This window comes from Canis lupus, chromosome 34 (assembly GCF_048164855.1).
Source record: "Canis lupus baileyi chromosome 34, mCanLup2.hap1, whole genome shotgun sequence".
NCBI classification, from domain to species: Eukaryota; Metazoa; Chordata; class Mammalia; order Carnivora; family Canidae; genus Canis; species Canis lupus.
Genome location: NC_132871.1, coordinates 21,811,980 through 21,827,550, shown reverse-complemented (window position 1 = coordinate 21,827,550; position 15,571 = coordinate 21,811,980). Strand labels below are relative to the sequence as shown.

Sequence of the window (15,571 nt, the reverse complement as noted above, 5' to 3'; positions counted from 1 at the left end):
CTTACAGGGAAAAAGCACTGACTAACTAATAGTCATCAACTCTCAAGATAGTAGAATTGCTGACATATTTGCTTACAACCAATTAGTAAGCATATTTAATGAATGGTTATCATCCCCCCTAAAGGGTTTAATAAAGTGATAAATGGTCCTTGAGCTTCTTTCCTTGTTTCCAAGACAATTTCTGTAGTTTCTTACAGAGAAACCAAAAAAATCTTTTTCATCAGCCACTGACCACTAGCAAGGTTCCAAATTACTCAAGCTTATCCTAATCCATGACCAAGCTGGTCACGTATTATATAGAACTGGAGAGAATCTTAATAGTCATTGGATCAACTCTCCTTTTATAAAAAAGTAAAGAAGCTCAGAGAGGTTGAGTGACTTACACAGGGTCACCAATATGACAGACTCCAGGCTTCGGCTGACACTTTTCTTCACCACTTTCACTCTCCTGGGGTACTCTTATTAGCTTGGTGGCAATGTTTGTAAGATTCTTCATGGATCGTTGCTGAACTTTAGTGAGATAGGGAACTGACTCTAGCACACATCATTAGTACATTAAATTCTGAATGGATATCTCTAATTTTATGTCTTCAGGCAGGAATAATATTTTTAAGTAGTGAAAAGTTTAGGATCTCATCATGAAATGTGTAAAGCTTTGGTTTAGAGAAGAGGTTCCTAATCCCAAATACACCAGATTCACTGGGGGAGCCTCAAAGAAACTGGGCCATCCCCTAAACTTCCATTTAACTAGTCTGAGGTAAGGCTTTGGCAGGTTTTTTTGTTTTGTTTTGTTTTGTTTTGTTTTTTGGCCGCTAAAGTATATCGATGCTAGAATGCAGAGTAGACACAAAATTTATCATTAAACTCTGCTCAAATCAAATCATACATCTATTTTAATGATTCGAACCCCTATCATGGCAATAAATGCATTCTTTTCCAAAAAACCCTTAAAAAAGAAATACCCCAATCCTCAATGGATTTTCTTCTGTAATCTCACCTGAAGCCTAAACAAACTGAGTATGCTGAGGAAGAAAAAAGAGTCTAAGAGTAATATGAATCATCCTTAGAGGCATGTATAATTTTGTTCTTTTTCAAACCGTGAGGGAAAAGAGGGGGAATAGTTCTTTTAATTTGTATGATCACAACTCCCGTATGTTCAAGATTTGATACAGAATGTGCCATTATAAAAAAAAAAGGGAATATGATTTGTGTATAGATTATGGAGCTGCATACTATTTGACGTGCACTGGTCGGTCAGTAATTCTTTTTTTTTTTTTTCTTTTTTGGCTTTTTTAATTTCAACTATATGACAGATGCTAACAAAAGTTCCTGTGGTAATTATTTCACAATATATGTAAGTCAAGCCATTAAAAAAATCACAATAAATAAATGTTTCCCTACGTGCCAAGCACTGTGTTATTTTGCAAAAATTACTTAATCAATTCCTTATAACAACCACATGAGGTAGGTAGGTATCCATTTTACAAATGAAGAAAAAAGAAGCTTAAAGGGTTAAATATCTTGTCCAAGATCAACGACTGAATTCAAGTTTACTAAAATCTTCAATGTCATCTAGTAACTGTTCCTCATTGTTCAACAACTATGAAAAACAACTTTCTTATTCACACTGCCTAAAATTTTTGGTAACAAAATACACATCTTGGCACTACAGTTCCATATGAAGAAACACTGGTCACTAATTCTTAATAAATGATCAGTTTTCTCACATAATTACATTAGGATTTGATTTTTTTTAATTGCCAATATCATTTTTAGCAAGTCACATGAAGATCGTCATTATCCTTGGCTTTCCTCAGCAACTTCTGTAATTTATTTCCCTTTAACTACTTCCCCATTCCTACAAGTTGTCTTTCTCCTTGTGTCCATGCCAAAAATGCTGCTATACTTCCTCCCACTACACAGCTCAATATCCTCTTAATTAATTCAAACTACCTCCTCATGGTGTAAATATCATATTCTAGGAGCTCAAGTGAAATTTGATTTTCCAGATGATCAAATAATAACCAGCCCTACAGATAAATACTAAAAAACCAAAACCAAAACAAAACACAATGAAAATCCAGCTCATCAAAACAGGACACAGGCCTGAGTAAAACTGGAACCCAGCAGCAGGAGGATGGATGAGGCAGCAAGGTTCACAGCAAGTCTGCAGACAAGATAGGTAGAAAACCTTGTTCTCCCTGCCCCGAGCACAAGGACACCTGCAGATCTGGTTGTTAGAAATTATAGATAAATACAAAAAAATATACGGATTTAGGTACGCGTGTGCGTTACAATAAATACATCAGCAACATCTACCATATGATAGCCTAGGAACAGTGGCATTTTGGTAAAGGTAGGTTTCAGAGAAAGAGAATTATATTGGGGTAAAGTTGTGGATTTTTGCGCATCATTATAAGCAAATCTATACCACATGTTGTAGTTCTCAGTGGTATTTTTAAAGACAAACATTACAAAATAGTTTCCCCTTAAGGTCTTCCTACTTTGATCCTAAAACAAAATAAAACGACACAAAAATAGAACAAACAAGCAAAACAGCCCATTAATGAATTGTATGGGTTCATCGAGGACTTATTATTAAAAGAACGAAACACAATAAAGATCTTCCAATAGAATTTCCTCCTAATATTTCAACTGCTTAAATGTTATTAATGATGATTTTACACTCGTGTTAAAAAAAAAAAAAAAGTCCCAAAAGGAATCCTGCATGTGTACAGGATGTTTCTCTTTCTCAAGAGACATTAGCTCAGTCTCAACATCCATTTCTGAGTAAGGTTCTTTGGTGCTCCTGCCTTACCATCGTAAATAAATTCATATTGTGATAGGTGATTGGTACGCTTTTAATTATATAAAGTACATCTTTCCAATTGGGAAACCCTTATTCTTAGTACATTTAAAAACCTTCCCATAGAGCAAATACTGTTCATGTAGGTATATAAAATTCCAAAGGTGCTGATATTTTCTCCTTCCAGTTTGTCAGACAAAGATATAGGTCATTCAGGGTCCCAATGTCTCCGTTTGGGTCATATCAGTATTCCCTCAAAAATATGGCTTAATCTTCTGAATAATACAAATGAAAACCTCTCCTTAAAGAAGAATTTTGCACCAATACCATTGGCATAGGGTACAATGATCCGGGCAGGGGATTAGACCCACATCTTTTCTAAGTTGGGCCTAAAATTGACTCCAGATTTGTGACTCATGAACGGAAAGTCAGTTTCAATATAGATACGCTTTAAAAAGTAAAAATGGCTATTATTCTTAACAAGTTACATATTGGGTATTATTCTTAAAAATGACTCATAAAATATCTTTTTAAGTACTTAAAGTCATGAATATGTTCTACTCTTTTACCTTTGCTTGAATGCAATTTTTCATTTTCCAGGAAAGGATACATTTTCTAACTAACCCGTTAACCTAATTACTCATAAAGAAATACCAAAAGTGTCCCTGACATTGATACCTTCACAAAGAAATGCATCTATGCACATGCACAGGAGCATATTCCATTTAGATAATCAAAACTGTAATTTTTATTTAAAAGATTCCCGCCATTCCTAGCGGTGAAATTTATCAAAAGTGCTTAAAGTTTGCAAACATGAGAACTGTCCTATCCAGATCTTTATTTCTTCATTCATGTACTCAAACCCAAAAGTATTAACTCTTAGGCTTAAAAGAATAACAGTATTCTGTTTATTTAATGGTCTTTGTTTGATCTTAAATGGGGTTTGTAATGAAAATGCCTTCAATCTGAAGGCAGCCTTTTATCCTATTCAGAATAATTATCTTGTAAGATTAAAATCAGTGAATCATACCTAATTAAGATTTATAATTTAGCATCATTCAGGTATATGATCTAAGAGAAAGAGTTTACAGTCTTAACTTCCATTTGAAAATGGAAAGGGAAAAGAAGTGAATAAAAGGGAAATACCACAGTCACATTTGGGGCATAACAATGCACCATATTGCCACAGATTTATCCAGATTCCTGGTTTAATCCTTTTCCAAGGCCAAACATGTATTGTAAAAATATACCAAAGTCCAGGAGTAAGGTGAGAAAAGAAGGATTCCGATTTAAATTCTACTACAGAATTTGTAGCCCGGTTATAGAATACTAAAAAAAATATGCTTGGTGGCTAACCACCGATCAAAATACTACAAGTTTATCATGCTTTTAATGGAAAAAAAAAATCTCTAAACTGCAGGGTGAATTTATAATTAAATGGGACACGGTTGTAATAGTTATTTTCAAGCCTCCTTTCATTAAAGTACATATCAACTGAGAGAGCTATGCCTTGTTATTACACAGGGCAAAGATTTTTCTTCTTAGAAGGTCTCATATATAGTATTTCTCTCCACAAAGTCTAACAAGGCATTCAAAATAAGTTCAATTTTTTTTCTTCCTCAGAAATATCTTTAAAGCCCCCCACCCTCACCCCAGTCTTGGATTACAGAAAAGAATAGTTACTTTTCCGAGGTCTTTGATATTTCCTTTCCTGGCAGAGTCATCTGATGTGAGAAATACCTTTTGAAAATAAATGGTACAACTTCAAGTGCACTCAGATCCATTACTTGCTGGACATTCCATCGTATCTCAGTTTTGATTTGAAAAAGCCGCTTGACTTCAAAATTTAGTTTTAGGTATCTCAATATGAAGCTTGATCTCATTGAGAAGTATCTTGGGAAGCAACAATGTCAACGTTTTGTCCACCCCTCCACAGACAATGTTCAAACCCAAGGAGAAAGGAGCCCTACCTGGTGACTACATTATTCAAGGGGAAGGGGGTTATTTCAATCCAGGTTCAGAAACCAAGTTCACAATCTGAATATAACATACTGCATAGTTAATGCTACTGCATGGAGGAGTTACTCTGCATCTTTAACACAGCTGTCACCACATGTTTATATAGCTACGATGCCACTTTCTAATGTCAAAATATCAATGCTGCTACTGTTATAACAAGGTAATTATTTTTGCGTTTGCCCCTTTTGTCTGAATGGCACTCAGTGGGTTGTGCTTTTATTTTTTATTGGTCAGGATTTTCTGCATATTTAGATAATCTAGGATTCTACATGAGAAATACATCTTTTACGTAGGCTTGAAACTTACGTGGGGTAGGGATGGTACATGGCGACAGAGAGACTCCCAGGCTCTTACCACAGATCTGACTAAAATCCTCCCACCCCAATCATTCTGAGCCTGGGAACACATATTTAAGTATGTACCTGATGTACCTGCATGCAAACAATGACAAAACACAGGTTCCTTTTAAGAATCTCTGCACAAAAATTCATGGGATGTATGGAGCACCTCTGAGCAACATGAGGTAAATGCAAATATTTCTGTCGCCAATTCATGTACAGAAAGAGCAGAAAATCTCTAATGGTCCATTTACCATCGATTCTCTCACTCAGTAACCATCAGTATTTCTTGGGCAGAGGCACATGGAATACTTGTGGGATAGTCAGTGTCTTAAGCAGGAAACCCAGTGACTTCCACAAAGCAGGCCCTCGATAAAAGTTTGTGGGTTGTGAAGGCAGGGCCAGCCTCATTGCCCTGCGACCTGTGCACACTCCCAGGGTCCCCCACACAAGGGCCCTGCGCTTGGTTTACTGCTCTGCTGTTGCTGTCTTGAATTTTTAATAAGTTTTGAACAAGGTGCCCCACATTTTATTTTTGCACCAAGCCCCAGAAATTATGTAGCCAGCCCTAGGTGACGGTGACAATGCGTGCTGATGGGTAAAGATAATAAATCAAAAGAACAGCCAAAAGTTTACAGTTACATCTGGAAACCCAAGGCTTCATGTTACACTACTTTAAAATTTTTATTTTGAATGTTTCCATGAATAATACCTCCTCAGGAACCAAAGCATGAAAGTAGAGGTCATTCGTCCTCAGATGAGTTTACCGTCATATGTATATGGCATTTAATCAATCGTCAGTTGCTTAAAAAGCGTCCAATTGACATAAGGCAAACATTGCTTGAATCTGGGAAAAGAGAAAGACTTTTTTTTTTTTTTTTTTTGGTAGATGAAGAAAATGCAGTTTCTGTTCTCTTGCCAGCAATAATATATCCACAAGTGGAATGGAGTAAATACATACATTACCAGCAGAAATCAAAACTCGTAAGAAAGGAACTGAGTAAAGGTGTTTTTGATATTAAGAAAACATTTTATGGGTATTTTACATTATGTATTCTGCAGGAAGAAAATCCTTCTTGTAAGCTCTATTACCACTGTTAAACTTTTAATGAAAGCTACTCTTGATTGAAAATGAAAACAAAAGTCCAGTAAGAAACGAATTTCCCAATATTATAAAAAAATACTTTCTAAAAAGGATCTCCCAACATAAAAATATAAATACTTCAGCTGGGTTGCAGGGTTAAAAAAAAAAAAAAGCTTAACCTTGGGCCTCCATAGAATAAACTACGCATACTACAGTCAAGATGTATTGGTTTCAAAAATGATTGGAAGAGCCATACTATCAATGTATGTCTCGTGAAAGTCACAGGGGCTCAAACATAAGCGAACAAATCCATTTGTACATATATTTAACATAAATGCTTCTGAACTGCAATTCTCCTTTGAATCCACTGCTTCTAATAACTCGGAAACAACAGCCCACCATATGCAATGTTAAGCAAAGTGTCAATACTCAAGTAACAAGACAACAAACAGATTTGTTGCATAAAATATGTAAATATTATTAACGGAAAGTGCCATATGATAGCTCGTGTTTGGATGGTTTCTGATCACCTATCCTCTTCTGCAGCCTCAGTGTCTTAGCTAAGACTAGCATCAACAGGTAGCGTCCACATGTGCTATGCGGAGGCACAGCTCCTGAGCAGGCATCTGTGCTGCTGCCTGAAGGAAACAGCATACCCACCTGCTTTTGATTTGCTGCAAACTTATCAGTACAATTTATTTTTACCATATTCTTGCCTACTCCTTATTTCCACTATCTGCATTTCTCGTGGTAAGCATCTTTCAAGTAAAATTGCCACTTGAATGATAACATCAAAAATACCAAAAAGATCAGTAATCAGCAATCAGGTCAAAGCAGCTATGCTTGAAATTTCTACCATGAGTTAAGTAAAAAAGTTCATGATAAAAATTCAAGTTTAGAAAAAAAGGAATTACAAAATCCAATTATGAAAAGCACTTGCTAAACAAGCATTTATTTTCAGTTTTTCAAAAAAGTTTTATTTTTCATAGACAAAAAAAATTAGCTATAGTGTGTGTGTGTGTGTGTGTCAGACAGAGAGAGAGAGAGAGAGAGAAAGAGAGTGTGTGTTAATTGAAGATGGAATCATTTTTGGACTTGGTAGAACAAAATAATTTCTAAGTTCAACTGATTTTAATGAAACATTGGCCTTTATATACCCCCCAAAAAGAGATGATAATAGTAAGATTTTTTTCAATGAAGGGAAAAAATTGCATTGTTTCCTGTGCCATTTGTTTATTCTATCAATGACTCAAGATAAAAAAGCAGATATGCTGATTAATCAAGTCTTATTGATTAGTAGCATATGTCAATATTTCACACAAATGTCTACAGAATAATTTCTCCCAATCAAAAATTTATAAATCAATTTCAATTCCTGGTAATTAAATGTATTATTAGCCGTAGAACAATAAATGTGGTACTTTGTAAAAGTAGAATATGAAATTTATATTCAAGAGTATATTGATCAAAGGCAAAACAGCAAACATTTCTATTAACCAAGGTTCTAAGAACAAACTGGAAAGTACAAAACATAAAAGCTTGCAATTGTTTCAAATACACCTAGCAATTCTGCTGATTTCGGTCCATTAAAACTGATTACTTAATTAGGCAATCATTCAAGGCATCTAAACATTCACAGACAAAAACAGGGAGTCATTAGCATAGCCGTCTTCACCTTGAGATGAAAATCCTGAAAAAATGTTGCAGACACATAAACTTTCGAGATCTGTCCCCACGCATAAACCAAGCAAAATATTGAAATCTAAAAGGTAACAGCCAAAGCTCAAGAAAAAAAAAAAAAAAAAGAATTTACCTAAATGATACCACTCATTTGTCTTTTCAGGTAGCTAATACCTTATCCTAGAAAAGTCAAGTTAGAAAACAGATATTCTCTATTGATTCTTGGAAGTACTACTTTTCTCCCCTCCGGTCATACTCTTATACTATCTAAAAGTAATTAATATAATTTCTGCTCTCTTGTATGTCTATCAGAAGTACCTGCCTACAAAAAGGTTTTCAAAGTTCCTACCTAACATGAATAAAAACAACAAAAGATTTTCTATTTATGAAAAAAAAAAAAAAAAAGAAAGAAAGAAAGAAAGAAAGAAAGAAAGAAAGAAAGAAAGAAAGAAAGAAAGAAAGAAAAAGAAAGAAAGAAACCCACAACCGAGTACTGGAACCTCAGCCACTAGAGTCTTTAATGTAACTGAAGAAAAAATAATAATAATAATCATCTCTATGTTTTCACTCAGAAGATACCAGAAATAATTTCAAGAATATCCACTGATTTGGTACAGTCAAGAAGAAAGAAAAATATTCTCTCTAAAAAGAAAAAAAAAGGTTCCTGAAATAATTCTAAAGAGACCCTATAAACTGTCTTTTTAGGAGAAGAGAAAAAGCAAGTCAACTCACACACAGAGCTTCCAAACAGAAGTCTTACTCTCTTCCAGGAAAACAACAATGAGACTTTATTACCCTGCTATGATTCTTTCATTTCGGACATGATTAATTAGCAAGTATTACACTTCCCAAAACTCCCACTACACTCTTCGTGGTCTATCAGCCTAGTTGTTGAGACATCCATATGAAATAACAAGCAGCCAACAGCAGTAGAAGACAAGTATCCAAAAACTATTTCAAAGAAGGAACACTTCTCTCATATCTTTGCCTCCCAAAATGAAGCAGACTGCTTTTAACTGCTTTCACCAAAAAAAAAAAAAAAAATTCCTTAATTGGTCATTTTCTTCACAATACCTTTTAAAATTTGAATAATGCATGCAATATATTCAGTATTTAAGAATACATGACATGGCTTATTTGTTACCTACCTATATCTTCAGGCTGGAATTCCAAAAAGACTTGAGTGAGCCCATGTAGTTTTACACTGATAACCATCCACATGCACAACTAATAAACAGTAAAGATGATGTGAGCAAGCACGTTTTGGGAAATGGTTTTCATAGGGGGAAAAAAATGTTTCTTCCCCAAAGAAAAGCTAGTAGTCACACATATAATGATGATAGGAAACAGCAGTAAAGAACTCAAAGAGAGGATGAAAGGAAGAGGACAACTCCAAAAATTGAATGAATGAAAACTCTGATTCTCTGCATGTTGTTTCAAAACACCCTCTCGAAAATAATTTTCCCTTTAAAACAATCTATCTTCAAAACGTCCATGTGAGCCACGAGGCCAGCTATAACTGAATGTACTATAAATATATATTTAACAGCCATCAGTTTATAAAGGCTAGGGTCTCCCCCCTCAACCTTTCAACTCTTAATGTCCAAAAAACTTCACACGTAGTACAGTACTAATAAATAGATCTTGTTGGTTCCAGGAAACATTTTTTTTAATCTATTCTGGTCATAATATCTTTGCTTTTTTTCTGTTGTATTAAATTTAGGATCAAAAACATCAAAGCAGCTTCCACCTCGGACCTAACTTTTAGAGAATCAATGTGACAAGGCAGTCCCTGATAGATGTTTCTCTTGATAAACGACTTGTTCAAAAGAGACATTGTAGCTTTCATTTCCTGACCACAACACACTTTTAATTTGCAACAGCAGAGCTGCCAGAGTGAGAGCACTTGCCCACTTTCCAGCCTTTTAGGTTTGTAGCTCTGGCTCCTTTAGGCCACACGTGTAAGACAAACAAAATCTAAAAATAATCAGAGTGATAGAATTACAAAATAGGAACCACTAATGCCACTTTATACGTACACACAAGTGTCTACTTTATATATCTATGAATAGAAATACACAGATATAAACTTTTCCTGCCCAGAATTCTAGTGTGTGATAAGGCTCCTGAGTGACCATCATTTGCACAACAGGCATTTAAACAGAGAGAAATAAATTATGTGACTATTATTTAATAGTAAGCAGAGACAGGGGAGGGGGGCAATTTACACACTTAAATCTGCTGTTAAATGTCATGAATTACATGACTGCCTACCCCAACGTGTTTTTTACACATTATTGCAATGATTATTATTACTACTACTACCCAGAAATCACATTTAAGTATCAATACGGTGAACAGTCAAACCATCCAATTTCTGCTCTCAGCACATTGTCCGAGCTCCGATTTAAAATTTATAAATGTAATATCCTCCTCATCACAGGCAGCAGCCCAATCTGCTCTGAATATATATTACAGCTTTAACATCACAGAGGGAAATCGCCCATCTGGCAATCCCATTCGCTCCAACAGCTCCGGGGGAAAAAAAGCTGTGCTCTCTCCTCCTTAAAACATTTCTCAGGGCAAATTATGTGCATCTAAAATAAACAGTCTTCTTATTGATCGCTTCAAAGTCAACAAGTTCCAAATGCAAAATTCAAATCCTTTCTATCGTGTGAGAGCAGTGTGTGTTTAGCTCAATAGTCACCAGAGTCCAACCAGAAGTGTATGTCGCGCAACGGCTCTTGCACTGCCTTTCCTTGTATTCACATTTGTGTTATGAGAGAGCGGTAACCACGGCCACATTACAGACCCCTGGCAGCTTTGCCCCACTGCTATTTCTTTCTTTCACATTCTCCCTTTCCTTCTCTCTCTTTTCAGGGTGAATGCATGGTGGTGGGGTAAATGTAGCAAAAAAAAAAAAAAAATCCCCAAAAAACAACAACAACAAAAAACCCACCCCCCCACCCCCACACAAACAACAACAACAACAAAAACCCAAACCAGTAGAAAGTGGACATATCCTGTGGTTATGCAAAATACTTTGAACATCTTTTTGTTGTTGTTCCCTCTTAGTCTTAATTGAATATCACAAAGTGTACACACGGCACGGTCACAAGAGCCATTGAAAACCCCCTCTCACTCCTTTATCTGACCTTTTTTTTTTTTTTTTGTGAAGAAAGAGGAAAGAGCGATTTCAAACAAAGTCAATTTCAGTGCTTGATTATTTAATTCTGTCACAGGTTAAAAGTAAAAAGCGCTGACAGGCAGACAAGTGAATGGCAAGGGGAAAAAAAAAAAAACTACCACTGTTCCTTAAAAGGCATTAAGGGCTTAAGGCAATCAAAATTTATTTTTTTTTTATTTTCATGTAAAAGATACCCCTTCACTCACTCACCCCCCCCCAAAAAAAAAAAAAAACCCACACTCAGATGAACTGATTACTCCACAAAGTGTAATCATCCAAAGAGCAGACAGTCAAATTGCATGAATAGGTTGAGAAAAAAATTTTCAGCCAGTTTTGTGTGTGTACATATATATATACTTTCATTAGTAAGCAGTCTTTCCCCACACTCCCGCCCTCTCCCCTCTCCTCCCCAAAAAAACCCCACACTGAGTTTAACTAATTTACATACCATTTGACTTCAGCGGCTATCTAGTGCATTACTAGTAACATGCAACTTTGGGATTAGCGCTAAAACCGATAAAAGTGGACTCCAGTAATGTATTAATCAAAACTGAAATATAAACAAGTGATAGCAAAAGCAAACAAGCATTTTGACAGATTAAAATATACATATACATATATTTAAAGGAATTCTATATCATGAGCATCTGCTTCCCAAGGAGAGTCTTCAATGGTTTTTATCATGCTATTTAATTTGTCTTTCCTATTTAGATGCAAAGGAAGTAAATTCCAAAACTGACATACCATAAACACTGGTGCTACTGATCATTTCTTGCTGGCAGCACAAAAAGCTGAATTGGATTTCTCACAAGCAGGAATTCCAAAGGTTGCTTTTCATTAAAGCCACTTTTCCTCTCAGCTATCAAATGTCACTGCCTTGAAACGTGGGCCCTTTCGTCAGGTATTCATTTAACCTACATGCATATAATTAAGGGGGAAAGCAACATCAACAAAAAGGGGATCTCAGATCACAGGAGAAGAAAGAAAGGAAAAAAAGCACATGACCAGGAATGCAAGTCCATGTCAATTTCACTCACTCCCATTGAAACTAACAAGAGCTCCGGGGAGGACGGTAATAGGATCAGTGGATTGTATATACCATTAAATTATACATCTTTCTCTCCCGTTCCTTGCCAACAATACGCCCACCACGCTGTGCCCCCTCCGAGCCGATGTGCTTACATTTTTCTGCAACCGATCTTCTGACATTTTCACGTTCCCCCAGCCACGAGACTGCAATTTAACCTCAACTTTTTGTGTGTGCAAGATTCTTATTTACACTTCTTATTTACTTAGAAGTTAGTTCCCGAAGAAAGTCTAGCCCCACCCTATGGCTCCGCTTTCTTAGGGTTGTGTGTGTGTGTGTGTGTTTTAATTTTTGAAGTAAAAAAAAAAAAAAAAAAAAAAAAGATAGTAGTAAGTAAGCCCAAATAGAGCGGAAAACGAGCTTCTTGCTATCGCGAACTCTTAATCCAATACTATTGTTACAATGATTAAGCAGTAAAAAAAAAAAAAAAAAAAAAGGTGCATTATAATGTTTCGGGGCTACTTTGTACAGAGGAATTAGACAGCAGGTTGGCGTATGGAGTAGAAGCGAATGCAAACTGGATTTAATGTGCACGGCACAAGGCGAAGATCTCCTCTTATTGCGGGTCTCGGATTTATTTATGTTCTTTAAAAAATAAAACACAAACAAACAAACAAACAAAAAAAAAACAAATTTAAACAGATGGTAGGAAACTGAGGAGCTCCCCTTACCTGAACGCGCGGAGCGAGGCGCCGGCGGGTTAGCGCAGCATCGATCCGAGGTGTTTGCTGATGAATGGAAGCCGGGGTTAAGTGAAGGTGCCTATGATTTGAAATCATTCCAAGTTTTTGAAGGGAAGACGGACTGCAGCCTCTGCCATGTTGGAATTTCAAACCCAAAACAGCTGCTTGGAAGGAGCCAGCATGCCAGCGGCTGGGCGCAGGCGCAGAGCGCCGCCGAGCCAAATTCAAATCACTTTCACACTAAGAGCCAAAGATCAGTTTTCAAAGGAGAGAGAGGGAGAGGGAGACGCGGGCTGCCGGGCGGGAGGCGGACGGGAGGCCGCGGCGGACGGGCGGCGGGAGCACCGGGGGGCGGGGGGAGCACCGGGGGGGGGGAGACCGGGGGGCGGGGAGGGCACCGGGGGGGGGGAGGAACACGGGGGACGGAGGGGGGCACCGGGGGGGCACCGGGGGGCGGGAGGGGCACGGGGGGGAGCACCGGGGGTCGGCGGGAGCACGGAGGGGGGCACCGGGGGGCGGGAAGGGCACGGGGGGGGAGCACCGGGGGGCGGCGGGAGCACGGAGGGGGGCACGGGGGGGGGCACCGGGGGGCGGGAAGGGCACGGGGGGGAGCACCGGGGGACGGCGGGAGCACGGAGGGGGGCACGGGGCGGCACCGGGGGGGCGGCGGGAGCACCGGGGATAGCACGGGGGGGAGCGGGAGCACCGGAGGGGCGGCGGGAGCACGGGGGGAGCACCGGGGGGCCGCGGGAGCACCGAGGGGAGCACCGGGGGGGCGGAGGGAGCACCGGGGGGAGCACTAGGGGGGCGGCGGGAGCACCGGGGGGCCGGGCCGCGGAGCCGCAGGGGGAGCGCGGCCGGGCGGCGGGAGCACCGGGGGCGGGGGGGACTGCGGCGGGGAGGGCTCCGAGGCCTCCCGCCGCCCGGGTCGGCTCGGGTTACACGGCCGGGCGCGGCCCGCGGGGAGCCCGGAGCGCCCCCGCCCCCCCTCCGGCCGCCCCCGCCGCCCCCGCCGCCCCCGCCGCGGAAGGGACGCTCCGCCGGGGGCGGGGGCTCCGAGCCAGCCTGAGCGCCGCCGAGGGCCCGCACCCGCACCCGCACCCGCACCCGCGCCCCCCCCTGCACCCCGCGCGCGGACGAGCCCTGGCCCGGGCCGGGCCCTCCCCCGCGCTCTCCCCTGGGCCCCCGGGCCCCGCCAGAAAATGACTTTATCCGCAGAGAAGCGGCAACTTCGGGGTCGGGGGGGATCCGAAATAAGCGGCCCCCCCGCCTCGGGAGGGAGCCGGCTCGGGGCGTCTCGGTGTGCGGTCCCCCCCACCCCCACCCCCACCCCCACCCCCACCCCCACCCCGGGCTGCGCGGGGGAAGCGGCGCCTGGGGCCCCGGTGCGGCGGCCGCGGCTGCGCCTGCAGAGACCCGGCTCCCGCCGGCCCCACCCCCTTGTGGGGAGCGAGCGGGGGACCCCGGGGTGGGAAGAGAGTAGGGGCTTTGTGGCGCCGGGAGCCGGGGAAGAATGAAATGTGCAGTTGAGTGTGTTGCTCGCATCCCAGGGAGCAGTGCAGGGCCGATTGTCTGTTGCTGAGATAGCCTTTTGTTCGGAACATAAGGTTTAAGAAACACACACACGTTTTCTGGGGTCTCTTGTTAGATGTAAATGTGCTGCATCCAGACGCTCGCGGTGCCGCGTAAGCTCCGATGGTTTACTAATCACCCCGCCCCACCCCCAAACCACCGGGATCATTTGAATGGGAACCTCATTCAGACTTCTGGGCTGCGAGCACTGCCTTCACCCTATTTCATTCTAGACTAGCCGACCATCCAACTGAGATAATAAAGCAAACAATAACATTTGATCATGATGTCTACGAGATAATGTGCCCGGCAAAGTTCTTTAGGAATCGGGATGAGCGAGACAGTGAGGGAGGTGACCGTTTCCCTTCGTTTTCATTAAATAGGACTTTAAGAGATAAATGGTTAAGTTTATACCTTGGCCTGGTGGACAGCAGGTCCGCCCCATGGCACGAAGCTCGGCATCAAAGGGCCAAATTAGACATTCGACCAGGAGCCCACGAAGCCGGGGATGCTACCTTTGAAGGCTGGAAACGAAAATAGACTTGTTTAGGACTGGCCCTCCTCCTCCTCCTCCTCCTCCTCCTCCTCTTCCTCCTCCCCCCCCCCCCCCCCCCGCGTTCACATTCCCCCCTGCTTCTCGGCTGTACATTTAATAGACTAAATTGCAGCTCTCCAGATGATGAAATGCAGCTCTTAAAAGATACCACATATATACTTTGAAATTAATTTCACTCTCCTTTTGTGATTTCCTTACCTGTGAATGGATAGCCACTGAATGGATGCATTTAGCTAACACAATGAGAAAGAAAAATTATTTTAGTTAAATCGAGGCAGATGACAGAATTTAAGAGACAAAAAGAAGTGATTCAAGATCTTACCAAATATTTCTAAAGAATGAGATTTCTATTTGGAATGGATTTGACCTTTCTGCGCATTTTTTTTTTTTAAAACCAGGCTTCAAAATAAAACAGAAGAACTTTATTCTGATGTAACAGAGAACACTGAAGCCCCTTTAGTTATATTTTACAAGATAGCTTTGAAAACGATATTATGAAAAGTTGCCCACTGGATTTCGCCACAAAGAAATAAGTGTAGAAAAATGTCTATGGGTCACT

At 40.5% G+C, this 15,571-nt stretch overlaps 1 protein-coding gene across 3 annotated transcripts in view; it reads right to left on the bottom strand.

Annotated features, from left to right (window-relative positions):
• FIGN (fidgetin, microtubule severing factor) overlaps positions 1-13,182 on the bottom strand; it is a 145,075-nt gene extending 131,893 nt beyond the window's left edge. For 2 of the 3 annotated variants that reach the window (XR_012024000.1, XR_012024001.1), the window contains exons 1-2: positions 12,873-13,182; positions 11,859-12,028 (exon numbers count right to left, since the gene is read on the bottom strand). Coding sequence is in view for 1 of the 3 variants with exons in the window: in XM_072811442.1 (XP_072667543.1) it covers positions 11,859-11,883 (25 nt within the window). In the remaining 2 variants the exon portion in view is untranslated. The remainder of the gene's footprint in view (positions 1-11,858; positions 12,029-12,872) is intronic. The other variant, XM_072811442.1, reaches the window with a different exon arrangement.
• Positions 13,183-15,571: the final 2,389 nt, after the last annotated feature.